Raw genomic sequence first — 18,830 nt, 5'->3', positions numbered from 1 at the left:
CATAAAATGTATGGATTTTAGCTATGTTCAAATAAAATGATGAACAGTGTCCAGTGAAATACTTCTACACACTTTTATTTCTCTTTCTATTCTGATAAAGAATAAAAAGCTGAATCCATAGACATATCCTAATAAAAATGATCACGGACGGACATTAATTTCATCACGGACGGACGGAAATGTTAACATCTACAAGGAAAGTTTACTTCCATATTTTTTTCCTACTAATTTATGTTTGATGATAGATTAATGTTCAGAGTGCAAGACCATTAAAAAAAATTGGAGTAACTTTGAAAACAATAAAACTAGAGTGAAATGAATTTGAGTGAATTAACTTTGTCCGTCCGTGATCAAATTAATGTCCGTCCGTGATCATTTTTGACTGAGTTTATGATATGGATAAAATGTATGGATTTTAGCCATGTTCAAATAAAATAATATACAGTGTTTAGAGAGATACCTCTAAACCTTTTTATTTTTTATTTCTACTCTAATAAAGAATAAAAAAACTTTTCATCTTTTTTTCCATCACGGACGGAAATTTCAAAATGGAAATGTTAACACCTACCAAAAAAAATTAGTTCCCAATATTTTTTTTCTACTATATTATGTCTGATAATAGAGAAATGTTCAGAGTGCAAGAACATCCAAACCAAATTAGAGTAACTTTAAAAACAATAAAACTAGAGTGAATTTAATTTGAGTAGAAATGTCCGTCCGTGATGAGAGGTAGCAGCACCCAGAGATGCTAACTGATAGCTCAAAAAAATCCTGAAAACCCAGGCCGGGGGTCCAGGGGCCCGCCCAGGGCCCCTGGCGGGGTCAAGGGCGAAGCCCCCTGAAGCTGGAACGTTTTCTTATTCTTTAGAGGGCTGAAATCATTAATCTACAGTAGTACATAACAAATAATTAATGACATAATAAACTTCATATCATAGGCAAGAAAGGTGCTCAAAAAAAAAATCATGTAACCCGTACTCATTTAACGGTACGGGTTAACCTGCTGCGGGTTAATATGCTGCGGCCAATGGGTGCGACTCGGGACGGGTGTATGTAGCAGCTGGGGTGCCCTTTTTCACTCACTGTACTCATCAACAAGACAATCCTATACTATTGAAAATCCATAAATCACAATTTCTATCAAAATGATGGATAGTTCACACATATGAATTGATGAATACGCACCAGAGAACACATATTTCATGGTAGCAAATAGGTTTTCAGCTGAAATCCCGCGGCAGACAACCAATCACTCACGCAGCAGCAGGCAATTGCAGCCACACCGGGCCGTGCTTCGAGCGGTTCTACCGGGCGATCGCCCGACTGGGATAGCGCTGACACCCGATATCCCTGCAGGGTCAGGGCGGCGTTTGCAACTGCTACGATGTATTGCTCGCGCGTACCGTGCAAGTACAGTACCAGCTAAACTTCATGCTGCGCACAACGCTAATAATTTTCCGTCTGCGCAAATTGGCCATCCAAAATTGAAATTGCGCTCTCCGTAGCGAACTCCGTGACAAGATTTGGAGGGGAAATTTTTACGGATTTCACTTTGACAATCGATTTTTTTTCCCGGAATATTTTTCAGCAAAGGAAAAAATCCGGAATTCCGGAAAAATCCGGAAAATTAGCAACTCTGAGGACCCCCATGAATAAAATGGACTATTCCGGTACTTTCGGAATCATCAATCTTCATGAAACTTAGTTTTTTGAAACCTGAGATATCAAAGATCATTTTAAAAGCAAATTTGATAAAAGTACCTTAAAAAATTTTTTTCACCTCAATGCGAACCCTTAACCGATCATGCTCATTAGGCTTATGATTTAATTGCTATTTCATTAAGCTCTAGGTTTTAAAGGGTTAATGAGGGAACAATAAACAAGAGGTCATGTTTATACCACTTACGGAAAGTACAGATGTTTCCTTGCCACGCAGCTGCACATGCACAAATAAATGATGATCCGGAATTCAGGCAAGTACCTCCATTTTGACAAGGATTGCTATCACATGGGTTTATTTCTGGAAGTCAATGATAAAAATATTGAAATTTTTGAAAAATAAACTGATATTGTTATCATATCAATATACAAAATACTGTTTGTGACCTACAACCCTCCCAAAACTACCAATAAGTCACCAAGTAAAGTAAGGTTATCTGTAAATAGCAAAAATCGTAATTTAGTCTCCAAAAACCAAAAATAAACTCTGAAAGAGCAATATTTCTTCATACTGTAAAAATTTGAAGTTGTGAAATTGACTAAAAGAAAAGATAAAAGACTTTCTTTGACACTACTGCTTGGAAGTTTCACTGAGATTACACAATATGCACATCTCATGCTTGAGTGAACCCAAAGCTTCAAACCTTGTTTTCTCATTTTTTTAAGCTCTTGCTGAATTTCCTCTGCATTCAATCAAGTACTTGTAATGGTTATCGTCGGTCAATTTTAATATATCATTTTAAAGTTCAGGAAATGAATTTTCAAGCTCAAAAATATCTAAATACTTATTGTTGGTTTTGGGGTGGCAAAACACATATTATTCCTTTTGTTATATTCGTCCATACATTCACATGTATGTATTGTGTCTGTGGCTTTGACAGCAGCATGGACAGTCTAATGCTGCTGAAGTCATTTAAGTTAACGAATGGATATAATGAAATTGCTGACGTACATCCTTTTCTTCCAATAAATGCTGTTTAGCTACAATATTGATCAATATCACTTGAAAGATAATCAAACAAGTTTACTGACTGGACGGCTATTCGTTTCTACTATTTCTCTGAGAAACACAACATGGATGTCTCAAAATAGTTGGGCTTATTGAAATGATTCGTTTCACTTCTGCTCTACAAATTACACAGCAACAATACTCTAAATCGACAAAATCAATTTCTGGTGCAGCAAATACATTTAAGTAGCAATCACCAAAAAGTTTCCTATGATTTTCATACAAAAAGTTGATCTCAAGTATATTATTTCTATTTTGATAAAACAAAAGAAAGTAAAACCAAACAAAATAAAGCAATGCTGAGAATTATCAACTTTTATCAAGCTGATGGGGCTGAGACCTTAAGATATGTACTAAAATCATGGTCATTTGATTTTGAAACATATACTGGTAGGAGATAGGAGATATAGGGAAAAAATATAAAAGATTAATGATCAAAACATAGTTGAAATAAATGAAAGAGAATGAACAGATTTTTCCATAATGAGTTATTCAAGCAGGTTCATGGTTTGAGCCCTTGTCACATCTTTCAGATAGTGACATCAAAGTTTGGTATTAAAGGTTGGTCTCAGACGTAAATAGTCACATCTGATTGATACTCTTCCCCTAATAAACGTATATATAATTGCACATGTATGGATGGAAGAATGATTACTTAGAAAACATGAATTAGACAGTAATGAGGAAAATAAGTTACTAACGGATCAAGCAATTTGGTTGTTGGAAACTGGGAAGACAGGTACATGTATAGCCTAAAGCAGTTCCAGGAGCTTCTGTACAGGTTCCTCCATTGAAGCATGGTCCCGAATCGCAAGCACCTGTCATGGTTAGAAATATTACAAATGCAGTGAACTCCATCTTAATTTGAATTAGGATTCATTGGTTTGTTTCATTTGTTCATCAATTTTCAACATACAAATCAGAAATAAATACAAATCAATAACAAACCCAAAACAACAAGAGCAATCAGTTCTGTGCTGGTTTGGGTACTGATGGGTTACATAAACCTCTCTACATATATGTAACAAGAGGCATAGTTGATTGAGTACAACACATGCACTTGATTTGTAAAGCGATTCAAGCAATAACTTTGGCAAAGTGTTTATTTTTTTTCTTTGAATGCTTCACTGCTAAATGGGGTTCATCTTTATAGGATCAAGATACATAATTCAACTATTTTGAGTTCACTGAGTATTTTGATGATAATAAAAATAATAATATGCATTTATATAGCGCAAAAATTATATCTATATATTCTATTGCGTTGCAAGAGCTTCCTAGGTGCTATACATACTATCAGAATAGATATGTTGAGGGGAAGTTTGTTCCAGAGTCGTGGGGCTGACATCAGAAATGACCTATCTCCTAGTGTTGCTTTAGTCTTGTGTGGGGGTACTTGTAGTGTGAGTGTATCTTGTGAGCTACGTAGATGATGGTCACGAGATCGGGATTTCAATTTCAAGAGTTCTGAGATGTAACTTGGGGCCTGACCATTAAGACCTTTAGGATTAGGATCTTAAATGTGATTCTTTACCTGACAGGTAGCCAGTGTAATTCTCTCAATAATGGGGTGAGAGAAGAAAATTGTTCCTAAGAGTCATTGCATAACTTAAACCACATTAGGGGGTGCAAACTGACCAGTACTGAATGTTATAAGAATCTAGTCTTGAAATGCACCTTCTGGGTTAACTATTTATAATGTAGACAATAAATGTGACTATCAATTTATTCGTATTGAGAAATTAAATTGTTTTGATAGGAAAAGTACTGTTTTGCTACTTGGTTATTGCAGTACAAATGTATTGGATAGTTCATCAATGTGTCATCATTGAAGTAGGCCTATTAGAAGACTACACAATATTGCATTATGGGTTAGGAACTTGGCCAGATTTGAGTAGTTCAGGACTTGAGGTGGTGACATACAGGGCTGCTGATTCGTTTTAGCTTTAAATCTTACCTGGTGGACTACTCATCATGGTATCAAGAGTGAACGTCCCTTCCGGTGTTCGGACCTGCAGATCCACCGTGTAGGTGAGGTCAGGATCAAGTCCAGGGATATCTGCCCTCACCCGTCCGTCGTTGTCCACATCAGCGTCGGTGAATGAACGCATGTCAACGATGGTCCCGTCTGGTGCTGTCACAATGACATCATATACGGCATCCGGTTCATTGTTGATAGGGTCAAATTCAACACGCAGAGTCCTTGGGACCGTGCTCGTGTCCGTCATTTGAATTACAAGGGCTGTTAATGCGAAGGGAAGAAAAGTTGATTCACTAGTGTGAACACATTCTATGATTAGCATGTGGTCTACCTTAAAATTGAAGTATGAATTACATTTTATTTTACTTTCATTTAGGCTGTCAGACCTCAATGATTAAACATGAAATTCATAAATGAATTAAAAATACACATTTGACTACATATATACAAATAATAGCTTTATTTAGCTAATCATATTTGGATTTTTCATGCTCAACATTGATTACTTCGCTTGCTTATTTTTTAATTGATATTAAGCTAATATCAAATGTCAGGTAGTCCCTGTACAAAGCCTATGGGAATTACAGACTTCAGTAATCAACAGGTTAACACTTTGCCCAATGAAGCCAAGGGGGTCCCTGTATAAATGAGAATGACAGAAATCAGTGGACAATGGATGATTTCAAGTCTGCTGTTGGCCTTGGTGTTGGTGTTGAAATTTGGATTGCTTCCCCTTGCTCCAAAACTTTTTTAGAGTTTGTAAAACTGATCCACATCACATTATTGACATCTCAGCAACTAGTGAGTGACTTTTCAGGACCATCTTCATTTTAAGTTTGGTGTTATAATCGTGTAAAAACTGACCTAACACCAACACCAAAAGGTCAACACTGAACTTCAAATCACCCAAAGGGTGAATACCTACGTATAGTGCACACGATGCCTTGGAAGAAAGCAGAACACTGACATCTGAATCCGTTGATCAAATCAGTACAGACACCGCCGTTCTGGCATGGGAAGCTGGCACATTCATTGATATCTAGTCAAGTTTGAAAAAATATATTACAATCATTCAGGAGTAGAAACCCCTTCAATCTTAAGGGGGTGAGTATAAACTTTGTTGAGGTTTGAAAAAATATGAAATGTGGGGCCCTACATGATTTCAGTGCATGAAAGTGCATATATATTTGAAGAAGAAACCCTGAAAATATCTCATGAGCATAATTTCATATTTGCAATAGGTAAAATATATATATATATATATTCCCATTGACTACAGTGTTAACTTAGCACATCTAGGAACACTTAGAGAATATAGTCATCAATATCACAGCAATTCAGCAACTGATTAGCTCCAAAATCTTAGTTTTGCATTACTCTGCAATCTTGATTACAGTATAAGCTGTTCAAGAAAAAAGAGATACTAAATAAAGTTATGTAATTACTTTGAGGAAAGTCATCTAATTCTGAGTTGTGATATTAGATATTTAGGGTTGAAATGACTACCTTAAACCCAGGCTATACATCTTCATCTGACATGATAAATCTACTGCTAATATTTTCCATATTCATCCGTTTTCTAATTGAACATTACATTCCGTGTTCTTCAACATTTACAAAATATATGAAAAAGTGATTGTATAGAATTAACCCTATGGTAAGGAATCCTTTAAAAATGGAGTATAATTATAAATAATCTTGGCAACCAAATGCTTCACAATGGGACTGCAAACACTTTGATGAACAGAATGTTGGACATCATTTTTCCAAGATTTTCTATTATGGGATTTTGAACTAATTTTCACTGTATTTTTTTTTTTATCAATGTTTGGGAAGCCAAGAAATTGTATTTTCCATGAATTTCATGGTCTTCCTGAATTCCATGTTTCTTTACCCCGTTTTCCATAGAGCAAAATACTGGGGCTCTTATTTTAAGTGAAATTGGACAGTGAAACATTCTCAATATTTAGCTTGAAACTTTGAAATGAAGATACATACTTGTCTGACAAAACTGGCCATTGAATCCTGGAGGGCAATTGCAGGTGAAGGAGTTGATTCCGTCCACACAGGTTCCCCCATTCAGACAAGGATTGTTGAGGCATTCGTTGATGTCTTTAAAGGAAATGCAATAGCATTACAAGAAACAAAACAAGACACTGTATGATATCATGGCCAAATCGTTCTCTTGATTTAAAGATAAATGAATCTTGTATGTGTCAGAGAAAGGACATCAGATTCCTTTCATATGTTTTTTTTTTAAATATTGTATACCTTTCATAGATATTGAGAAAAATTCAATATTGCATACTTAAATCATAGGGGATGTAAATGTTATTCTTTTTTGTATACTACATGTATGATCCTTTATTGAATATTTAGAAAAAGTAATACAAAATCAAATTTCTACACACATGTCCAGTGAAAATGCTATGACCAAATGATTTTGCAAAATACTTAAGTTAAAGATGCAATTTCCATGTAGGTCAATATCCATTTCTGAAACCAAATATTTTAGAATATATTAGCCAAAATCATTTGGCAAAAAGTACAGAGGGAATTTAATTCTGGAAAATGGAAAATTTAGAGAGCAGAGAAGAGTAAGAGGGTAAAACTTACTAATATCACAGGTGGGTCCGGTAAATCCAGGAGGGCACAGACACAAGAATGACGCACCCACAGAGATACAAGATGCCCTCACAGAACAAGGTGAGCCCAAACAAAAGTCAATTCCTAGAAGAAAAAAAGGAAATGCACCAAATTTGCATGTGAATCAAAACGTGAAGAAAACAAATATAAAATCCAAATGATAAGATATGATTCAAAACTCATTGAATAGAGAGGGGGAGGGTTGCTAGTGCATGATGGGGGGACCTAAAGCTACGCACTTCAGTGTTTACAAGCGATGTAAAATATGCCAATTTTTATATTTGAATTTGTGGCAAATATTCTAAAGATCCTCAACCAAAAAGAAAATATCACAAAGTCACTAATATGAAAATCCTGTCGTGTTTTCCAAACACCTCTTGAATTTGCCGCCCGATGTATAAGGGGTTCTAAAGCTACGCACTCGATTTATCATGCAAAAAAATAGTATTTCCTGTGCCACAATTTTTAAAATTTGCTCAAATTATGATAGGATAATATGAAATTAAATCGAATGAAACTCCACAATTGTGGGTTTTCTCTGCATTTAGAGATTTACTGCAGCCCATGTTGAATAAATTGAAAAGGAATCGTTCGTCACACTGCAGTCACAGTTCCACACACAGAGTGCGCATTTGCCATTAAAAACTGCATGCGCGATGTGTGGTGAGTAGCTTTAGGACCCGCGTAGCTTTAGGACCCCGACCATAGAGATATATATACAGCTACTGATAAGATATAGGTTTATACGAGGCACAGAATGTATACAAATTCTACTGCATTGTCTATATACAATGGTGCTAAAAAGTAAGTAAACCCCACCAGAATATGAACATATTCAAAAGTGTTCAAATTCTGCTATCTTTTAGATATTTGATTGTGAAGTCAGGTGATAAAATATCACATTTGGTAAAGTTTGTTTTTCTGGGCTCTCTGAACATTGAAGTGTTGCTGTCTACGTTCAACATTCGGCATGAAGGAGTGCATTTTTTAGTGGGGTTCACTAACTTTTTAAGCACCAGTGTAACTGAAGTTTATTCAAAGGGGGTTGACTTGAATTGGCAAACATTGCACTTGGCTACTATTATACCACACACAAATACATATATATAGCTATGTACATCGTCATAAAAATAGAAAGGCCTCCAAACCAAACGATCAATGTGCTGTTATCATTATGTCATGTTGCCCTATCTGTCTAACCTCTAGTAAGTTTTTATAATATCAAGAAAAACATTTGTTGTTCTCGACAGCCAAGATACTGTACATGGTGTCTTGTCTAGTGTCATAGACTAGGAACATTATGCTTTCAAAGTTATCTTTAAATTCAACATATTATCCTAAAATTTTGATGTTGATTTAAAGACTTTAAATGACCTCCGACCTTGATCATGTGATCAAGAACTCTAGCATATTGAACATAGACACTTGACACAATACAAGTAGTTTTCCCACTTAAGCCCTGTCAATATCACATAAATTTGTATAAAAAAAGTATGACAAAATAGAGGAAGATATCAACTTACGTTCAGCGCAAGTAGCTCCTGTAAATCCAGCCGCACAAGTGCATGAAAATCGATTTATTCCATCCACACATGTAGCACCATTCACACAGGGATTGCTGTTGCACTCAAGGATGTCTGAATTGGAGAAGAAAAATACAATATATCACTGACCACTTATAATTCAAATTTTTCTGAAAGGACTTACAATGTCAATAAATGAAACTGAAAGAATAGTTGTCTAAAGATATTTTTTCAATTTACACACAATGCAGGATAACTTGGGAAAGGTATAACATCTAAAATTTTCTATAATTAGGGCTATCATAACCATCATTATTCTCTTAATGTACTAATACTGTCATTACTACTTTTGTCAATGATATCCTTATCGTTGTTTTCATTTTTCTTAATATCATAAGAATAGGATCATTATTACAATTGTTTCCATAATTATTAGTATACTCTACAGCTGCCCTTTTAGCCATCACATTTTCATAATCGGCCTCCGTTTCAAGCACTATTCGTCTTACCTGCTCCTTACAAAAATAAATTGAGAAATGTTTTAGGTTGCAAAAGATAAAGAATGGTTATCATGCTTTCACTACAAGTCCTGAGTATTAATGTTATGTATTATATCCTTCATAAATTAAATCATGTAATATATGCTGATTGGTTTAAATAGCACCGTGTGACCAAACATATTCTGACTATTTTGTGATGTTGAAAATGAAACGCCCACTGAAGAAAAATTGCTATTCCGTGACGTTGATGATGGAATAGTGCACTATTCCATGATTGACGTCACAGATCATGACGGCGCAAGAACTAATACATGTAGCTTCTGGAAAAGAAGGTCAGTCAGCACAGCGGGTATCTTGTTTCAGATTCAGAAAGAATTAACTACCGAGTACAAGAACTGGATATCAAGATCTTTTGCTTTAACTTATTAGAGTAGGATATAAAACAAATATACCAGGCCTCCATTTTGAAAATATAGAGGGAATTATTCATCCTCGGTTGTACTGGCCAAATTACTAAATAGTAATGCACGTCCAACCTCGGATGAATAATTCCTGCTGTACTTAGTCAAAGCCTGGTATATTTGTGTACTATATCCCCAAAGAACAAAGGATTTGAAACAAATATTCCTACTTGTTTGGCAGTTGAAACCTGTATATCCAAGAGCACATGTACAGGAGAATGTACCAGGAAGATCTTGGCATGATCCTCCATTTAGACAGGGATTGTTGAGGCAATCATTTATATCTGTAAATGTAGAAGGACCATAAAAGAGATGTATTGTTTCAAGCATCATGAATACACATCATATGACGTTCAACCTAATGCACAGCTGTGCAAAAAGGTGCCCAACAAATATTAAAATTGCATGCTCCAGCAGACCAGCAATTATGACAGAGAAGGAGAGCAACAAAAATGTGTAGACCCTATGAATTGACAACTTCGTGCCACAATCTTAAGGCTGAAGTCACTGCCTTTCTCATGTTGGAGACAACTCTGACAACCCCATTTGCATGTATTCCTATATCCTCTGAGGGAAGGCACTATGAAATTACGATGTCATATGCATAAAATCTATTGTAAAAACTTTTACAGACTAATGTTTCTCTGTTGCTCTTGCGTAAAACAAATAATACACTTCCTCTGTTGTGTGTAGAATTAAATGCAGTGAAAGCTCAGTTTCTTCAGAACTTGCACACTCTGCACATACCTAAAGAAAAGTGCACAATGCGACACTTACCTCGCGTGCTTTGCATTTGCACTCGTGCAACATAGCATTATTATTAATACTAGTATCAGGATTATTATGAATGAGGAAAGTAACATTTGTGCATCCCTTTTTATCTGCGTATGTGGAGATATCATTACATTATACGTGTGAATGTGGAAAATTTTATCATTACATTTATTTCTTGTTTGCATATATGGAAGTGATATCAACTAGAACCTGGAATTGCTATTGTAGCAGTAAACTAAATAATGTATTCCAATTACATGTAAATGGCATTGGTCATGACAAATATTTGATTATTCTATTACTGAAAATAATTAAAATATGGATTGTATATAGATATATACAGTGTAGTTGAAATTTTCCTCATTGTATTTTCAAATCAAATAATGCTATTTATTGTGAATTCAATGGCAAGTTAGCTATTAGGTTGTAAATATTTAAAACAAATATATCTTCATCTTAATATCTTATATAATGCATAAAATAATATTGAAATATATGAATTGATAAATTAACAATATTATAACCTATTGATTACAATTCTTTGAATCCCTGACCACATTTCCATCCTATCCATCTATCATATAAAAAATCATAGGTTTCCAGAGAGCAAAATCTGTAAACATAATTTAGGGTCAACCCTTAAACACAAACAATATCAGGGGGTGTTGATAAACACTAAACAGAGTTTTGATTTACAATCAAGGTACTCTAATTTAAAAAAAGATTGTATTGATATGCTTCTCAAAAATCAGACATGAATTTTTACATAATTGTTTTTTAATTTTTGCTGATGGTAATCAAATTTATTGACAAACAAATTGAGCTTCCAAGAACGTGTTGTGAGTCAAGGGTAGAGGAGTTCCAACAGCTTTATGAAACATCACCCTTGAAGCATTAGAGTATATATATATATATATATATATATATATATATATAAACAACTTACCAGTTTCACAGATAATTCCAGTAAACCCAGTTGGACATTCACATCTATAACCATTGACCTGATCAATACAGGTACCGCCATTCCGACAAGGTGAGGAAACACATTCATTTGTATCTGGAAAATACAAAGTGTCACATTCAATATGATGAAAACTATGTTCAGAATCTTCCAACTTATGGTGGAATGCCCCAAAACAAAAACCAAATTTGCAATCTGTATTTTATACCAAAATCTTCTATTCACTGTAGGCCTAAACTACATTAGGAAATCCAAATGTCCTCAAATGGCATTAGCTGAAACTATCATTAGACCCATATCATAGGGTCATTTCCTACATTGTTTAAATTTTTTGTATTCAGAATGATAGTGTCTTGAGTGCACAAAAACCTACCACAATGTTATTTGCATGTGCATTACATAATTATCCATGTCTATGTTTGGTTTGTTCTTAACTAAAACTGTACATAGGAAATGATATTGTTGATTATGGGGGGAGGGGTGCCAAACATAATAAATGATGCTGATTCCATTATTCACTAGAAAAAACATTCCCCAGTCAGCATTTTTTTTGCAGCAAGTTGCTTCTGGAAATGGCGGAGACCATTGACTTTTTGTTTCGCTTTTTTAGTTGTCAGAATATTTTTGGGAAAACCACAAGCCCACCTGAGGTTTTCCAGGTATACCACTTGTAAAAATTGTATTGACTAAATCATAAGTTAGTAGAAGTAGACTTAAATTAAGCAATCAGGATTTGTTTTCCAACTCACTTTGTGTGCATCGAGTCCCAGTAAATGCTGCTGTACAAATACACCTGTAGCTAGCAACCTGGTCCAAGCATGTTCCCCCATTAAAACAAGGATTTGACAAACACTCATCGATATCTGTTATAAGAGAAAAAAAAAAGTACAAGTAAATTTAGCTGATTTGTTATCGATTCATGCTATGAATATTCATGATGATAAAATTCTTACAGACATTATTCTGGTGTGTTCCCTGCAGATAGAGGAATTTTGATATCACATCCTATTCTGGCCAAGGCTGGTGGTCTTTCACATCGTGACCACCGCCAATCTGAGTATGTGCAGGATGACAAAAATATTCATTGATTGTCACAACCAAGGGCGGAAATCTCTCCCCAAAGGTAGGGGGACCAAGTGCTGGAAATGTCGGGTCATTTCGACCAAAATAAATTTGACAAGCAAAAAAAAAAGCCTATCACCCCAAATGTATGGTCATCTCGTCCAAAATATATGCTTCATATCGATTTTGAATGATGTTTTTCTTTCCATCATAGAAGACCAAAAATAGTAGGGGGACATTTGATATTGTCCCCCATACTATTTGGGTTAGTGGGACACATCCCCCTGGGATTTCCGCCCATGGTCACAACGTAAAATATGTAACCTCAAATCGTCAACAAGTGGAATGCCTCTGGCCGTCTCACCTGCATCACGCAGTTCAAAATAGCAGCAGTGCTGAATACTACTCTAACTCGCACAAGATGTTCAGTGATACATGGTTACTCTTATGTCCACTTTTTATGAACTAGACCAATAAACTTACAGAGATATGATGGTTATTCAACAAAAAACCCCAACATGGCCAAAGTTCATTGACCTTACATGACCTTTGACCTTGATCATGTGACCTGAAACTCGCACAGGATGTTCAGTGATACTTGATTACTCTTATGTACAAGTTTCATGAATCAGATCCATAAACTTTCAAAGTTTTGATGGTAATTCTACAGATACACCCAATTCGGCCAAAGTTCATTGACCTTTGACCTTGGTCATGTGACCTGAAACGCGCACAGGATGTTCAGTGATATTTGATTACTCATATGTCCAAGTTTAATGAACTAGACTAATAAACTTTCAAAGTTATGATGGTAATTCAACAGATACCCCCATTCAGCCAAAGTTCATTGACCCTAAATGACCTTTGACCTTAATCATGAGACCTGAAACTTGCACAAAATATTCAGTGATGCTTGATTACTATTATGTCCAAGTTTCATGAACCAGATCCATAAACTTTCAAAGTTATGATGGGAATTCAACAGATATCCCCAATTCGGCCAAAGTTCATTGACCCTAAATGACCTTTGACCTTGGTCATGTGACGTGAAACTCATGCAGGATGTTCAGTGATACTTGATTAACCTTATGTCCAAGTTTCATGAACTAGGTCCATATATTTTCTAAGTTATGATGACATTTCAAAAACTTAACCTCAGGTTAAGATTTCAATGTTGATTCCTCCAACATGGTCTAAGTTCATTGACCCTAAATGACCTTTGACCTTGGTCATGTGACATGACACTTTAATAGGATGTTCAGTAATACTTGATTAACCTTATGGCCAAGTTTCATGAACTAGGTCCATATACTTTCTAAGTTATGATGTCATTTCAAAAACTTAACCTCAGGTTAAGATTTGATGTTGACGCCGCCGCCGCCGTCGCCGCCGCCGTCGGAAAAGCGGCGCCTATAGTCTCACTCTGCTTCGCAGGTGAGACAAAAAGGGGAAGCTTTTACATTTTAAAAATACATTGTGGGTGACTGGTGCCAGTTGTATTGAGATCAAAGTGATATTGGATGTCTGTCCTAACATCCAAGTCAAACTTACTATTTTCACATCGTGTTCCGTCATATCCATCTGGGCACTGGCACAAAAATCGGCTAACTTGATTGATACAAGTACCCTGATTAACACAAGGATTGCTAATACACTCATTGATATCTGAAAGAGTAAACAAACAAATGACCATAGAGTATTACTTTACCCATTGCTATCTGAAACAGAAACAAATTTTCCAAACAAATAGCAATACTTTAATTTTATTCAAAGCATGTCTAAACATCATTCACAACAGAGTTTAATTTTGAATGGTACTACATATACTTCATCAGGTTTATATAGTTTTTTTTTTAGTTTTTCGAAAAGGGGGGGAGGAGTGGGTATATTTACAAACTCAATAGCATTGTACATATTCAGAATTAGCTTACATAGCATGTGGGTATTCAGGTAGAAATCAAAGAGGTAAATTTGACATCATGGCTGAGTACAAATTAAAATAAAGTGGAACGCCTCTGGCAGTCTCGCCTGCATTACGCGATTTGATACAATGGCCAAAGTTTGTTGACCCTAAGTGACCTTTGCCATGTGACCTGACACTCGGGCAGGATCTTCAGTGATACACCATTACCCTTATGTCTATGTTTCATGAACTAGGTCTGTATGACAACATTTCAAAAACTTAACCTTGTTCAAGATTTTGATATTAATTCCCCCAACATGGTCTAAGTTAATTGACCCTAAATAACCTTTGACCTTGATCAATTGACCTGAAACTCAGGCAGGGTGATTAGTAATACCTGACTACCCTTAAGTTTAAGTCTCATGAACTAAGTTATGACATTTAAAAAACGTTTGGTTAAGATTTCAATGTTGACGACACTACCGCTGTCAGAAAAGCGGCGCTTATTGTCTCGCTCTACTGTGCAGGCAAGACAAAAAGGGATGCATTGAAATTGCACTAAATATGGCATAAAATGTCTACTGCAAACTTTAAAAAGCAATATTCCTGTGTTTAAGGTATACTCATACATGCACAACTAGATAAATCTAATTAATTTTTACACAGAAGTCAGCAAGTGCATATATTTCTCTATGTAATCAGTAATTCTACCCAAAACCCTTGGTTAAAAAGCTATGCTATTTCATTTAAGGAGAAACTTTTAATTAGTACTATGGTTACTAGTTCTTTAGTATTATTTGTTGACATGGCCCTGGGTAAAGAGAACTGATGATAAACAATCTCTATATTAAATCAATGAGAATGATTATCTTATAGGGTGACCAATCTTACCATTTTCACATCTTACACCAGTAAAGCCTGGAAGACAGTTGCATAAATATCCATTCGCAATGTTGATACAGCTCCCTCCATTTTGACAGGGAAAACTTATGCAAGTATCCACCTCTGTTGATTTAATACAAAGTGCAGATCATTAGAAAACCCATATGAATACATATTAGACTGCTCATGCAAAATAATCAACAATTTGCATCATATTGACAGAAATCTATGACTAAACAAGCGTATAGCTCCGACATCATGACTTTTTATTTGCAAATGTTTCACATTTTCACCAGTAAAGCCTGGAAGACAGCCGCATAAATACCCATTCACAATGTTGATACAGCTCCCTCTATTTTAATAAGGTAAACTTATACAAGTATCTAGGTCTACATCTATTGATTTAATACAGGTGAAATGCAGATCATAAGAAACCTCGATGTATATACGAACATAAGAGAGTTATCATGAATAATAATAAACAACAATTCGTGCAAAGATTTTAGGAGAAATGCCAGTAGTTGCAGCAAACACTGATTTCATGAAAGTCTGTAAAACCAGGCTTAATTGTCAGTATATCATCGAGGATCTAGATCTGCTACAGTTATATAAACTGAACTTTGCAAAATCTTGAAATCTACACTGAAAAATGCTCACACTGAAGATCACCGACACAGATTAGCGCCCTTGGGACAGTGTATTATTATTGCTTTGAATGTCGGCCCGACGCTTGACCCGAATCCTGTAATTATCTGCTAATTTATTAGCAAATGCACAATTTCTTCCAGAATCCTTTGGCACATTTTGTTTATTTACACAAACAGACACTTTGGTGGCCATTCCATTGGATTCTGTACGAACTCATTTTGATATTGTTACCACAACTGGCATTTACCTTTAAAGATTTCTTAAAATAAAACTCTAGTACAGTTCTACTGACAATATCAGGTCAATATGTGCATGATACTGGGGCAGGGGGGCATAATTCTGATTTATCCCAATCAAACCAAGATCTGTCATTGATAATATGACTCTGTAAGGAAAATTGCCTGGCATTTCCTTGAAATTTTTGCCTGTATTTATTACTTTTTTTACTTTGTTGTATTAAAGACTCTAGTTTGACTTACAAAGTGCCTCATAAAGCAACAAGTTTGCTCTTTATTAAATTTTTCAAAAATATTTTCATGAGCATAATGCCTGACCAAGGCCCCATCTGAAAAAAAGTTAGGATTGATTTGATCAATCGATTGATCAAATCAATCCTAATTCTATGGAAATCCATCAGTGCCATATTTTTTTCTAAAGGAAATTTCCACAATGTCCTTTGTAAACAAAGAGAAGCAGTGAATTTTCAAGAAAACAATAAATGCATGAATATAAATCATGAATAAATTATGGAACAAATATGCATAATAGATGTTGATGTTGCTGGCCGTCCATAGTTGTGATTGATTGGATCAATCGCAACTCTTTGTAAGACGGGGCCCAGGAGTTTCTCAGTGCATATGCAGGGTGAAATTTTACCAATAGAATCACCTAGAGTTACCCTGACCTTCAACAGAGCAGTTTCATGTAATGAATTACGCCTACTCTTTTGTAAATGCAAGCATATGATTATGTATTTGAATTTGATACGTACGGGTTTCACATCGTAGGCCAGTGAATAGACCTTGGCAAGTACAGGTAAACTGATTGAGTAGGTTAGAGCATATCCCTCCGTTCAAGCATGGATTTGAAGCACACTCGTCAATATCTGTAATTAAAAAATAAAGGAAAGGAACACTCATTTATTCCAGGTTTTGCCTAGACATGGTTTGTAGAGGGCATACAGCTGGAAGTCAAGTAAATTATTATCATTGCTAGTTTATTTATACATGTATACTATATGTACATGGAAGGGAAATGCGATTGTATTTTTTCACACAGATTTATACCGTGTTACAGTGGTTCATAGTCAATAAAAATCTACAAATAAGCTTGCCTTCATGGTAAACAGCCAGGTTAGGAGTCGCTTATGATTGCATATCAATAACAGTAATAATGATTTACTAATTTTGATTCTATAGCACATGAAGCCGCTAAAAAAACTGCACTAATATCTTGCTTCTGCTAGGTCGGCAAGACTAAAATGATGAAAACTTGTAATTTAATTTTTTTTTGTTTATATATCTACTCCTCTACAGCTTTACTTCACTGTGATAGTAAATAGAACGGTTAAATGTTACAAATTTATTGTTAAGTATTCTCATTTATGTAGTTGATAGCTTACCATTTTCACAGTTAGTTCCTGTAAATCCAGGGACACATGAACAGAAATACCCTGTAGCAACATCCGTACATGATCCACCATTCACACAAGGAAAGCTTAGGCAAGCACTTATTCCTGATAGAGAGAAGATTATATACGATAATAATAATAAGAATGTCATATATAACTCAGGGTAGGCACTTTAGTTCTGAAAACTGTTCTCCCAGTGGACTCTGCATCATGATTATGTAATTATTACCCCGACTTTAGTACAGCTACCCTGATCCGGTGGTCGAGCATTTGAGGAATTTCTCCCTAACAGATACCCATTAACCTCGCCTGGGTCAAATTTCTTGCTGAAGGAAAACACACCATGGCTGGGAATCAAACCCATGTCACACTGACAAGAGTCTTAATCACTAGACGGCAACGCCCCCACCATGATTTTCTATTTCAAATTTTTTTTGTAAGTACATCATATGCATATCATTGTTCAGCACTTTTTTTTGTATTTCTTTTTATTACGAGAGATTTATTCTTTCTTAAATTTTTTTTCTAAATTTTTCATGATTTCACTTGCAGTTATGATTATGTCCACAGTGCCTCAACATTTGTAAAAATGTGTACATTCATCATTTTTAATCCAACACATCATTGCAATAAAGACTCACATTGATCATACATCATATTCATTAATATATTTCGTTAATGATACTTACTGTTTTCGCAGTTAGTTCCTTCAAAACCTTGTGCACACGAGCAAGTGAAGCTAGCAATTCCATCAATACAGGTTCCACCGTTCAGACATGGTTGGCTAAAGCACTCATTAATGTCTACAAAGTAAATATTAGAGATGATGTTAAATTTCCATATTTTCTGCCGAGTGATATGATTAAACCTCTAATTTGTCTACTTTAGTGAATGTCTGACTGTTCATTTACATACAGTATTTCAGAAGTCAATGTTTCTCAATCAATTACCCACTGCAACAACCATAATTGATGTGTCGTTACTTCTTTAACTACTCTTTTGAAATAGAAATTATCTTGAATAAAAATTGCGTGAACTACCATCATTGTTTTATAATGCAAATATTGTAACTTAGTATCTAGGCTGCAAGATCATATGATGTAACATAGGATACCCTTCAATCTAATC

At 35.3% G+C, this 18,830-nt stretch overlaps 1 protein-coding gene across 1 annotated transcript in view; it reads right to left on the bottom strand.

The window, feature by feature from the left end:
* Window positions 1-18,830, bottom strand: part of LOC121422569 — a 134,221-nt gene that overhangs the window by 62,558 nt on the left and 52,833 nt on the right. The window contains exons 32-46 of the mRNA XM_041617715.1: window positions 18,392-18,505; window positions 17,694-17,807; window positions 17,064-17,177; window positions 15,434-15,547; window positions 14,191-14,304; window positions 12,327-12,440; window positions 11,560-11,673; window positions 10,010-10,123; window positions 8,879-8,992; window positions 7,326-7,439; window positions 6,708-6,821; window positions 5,635-5,748; window positions 4,686-4,970; window positions 3,430-3,546; window positions 1,907-2,020 (exon numbers count right to left, since the gene is read on the bottom strand). Of these exons, the coding sequence (XP_041473649.1) occupies window positions 1,907-2,020; window positions 3,430-3,546; window positions 4,686-4,970; window positions 5,635-5,748; window positions 6,708-6,821; window positions 7,326-7,439; window positions 8,879-8,992; window positions 10,010-10,123; window positions 11,560-11,673; window positions 12,327-12,440; window positions 14,191-14,304; window positions 15,434-15,547; window positions 17,064-17,177; window positions 17,694-17,807; window positions 18,392-18,505 (1,884 nt within the window). The remainder of the gene's footprint in view (window positions 1-1,906; window positions 2,021-3,429; window positions 3,547-4,685; window positions 4,971-5,634; window positions 5,749-6,707; window positions 6,822-7,325; window positions 7,440-8,878; window positions 8,993-10,009; window positions 10,124-11,559; window positions 11,674-12,326; window positions 12,441-14,190; window positions 14,305-15,433; window positions 15,548-17,063; window positions 17,178-17,693; window positions 17,808-18,391; window positions 18,506-18,830) is intronic.

The sequence above is a fragment of the Lytechinus variegatus genome, chromosome 10 (genome assembly GCF_018143015.1).
Source record: "Lytechinus variegatus isolate NC3 chromosome 10, Lvar_3.0, whole genome shotgun sequence".
Classification (NCBI taxonomy): Eukaryota; Metazoa; Echinodermata; class Echinoidea; order Temnopleuroida; family Toxopneustidae; genus Lytechinus; species Lytechinus variegatus.
The sequence above is the reverse complement of the archived record's forward strand: the minus strand, read 5'-3'. Positions and strand labels throughout refer to the sequence as shown.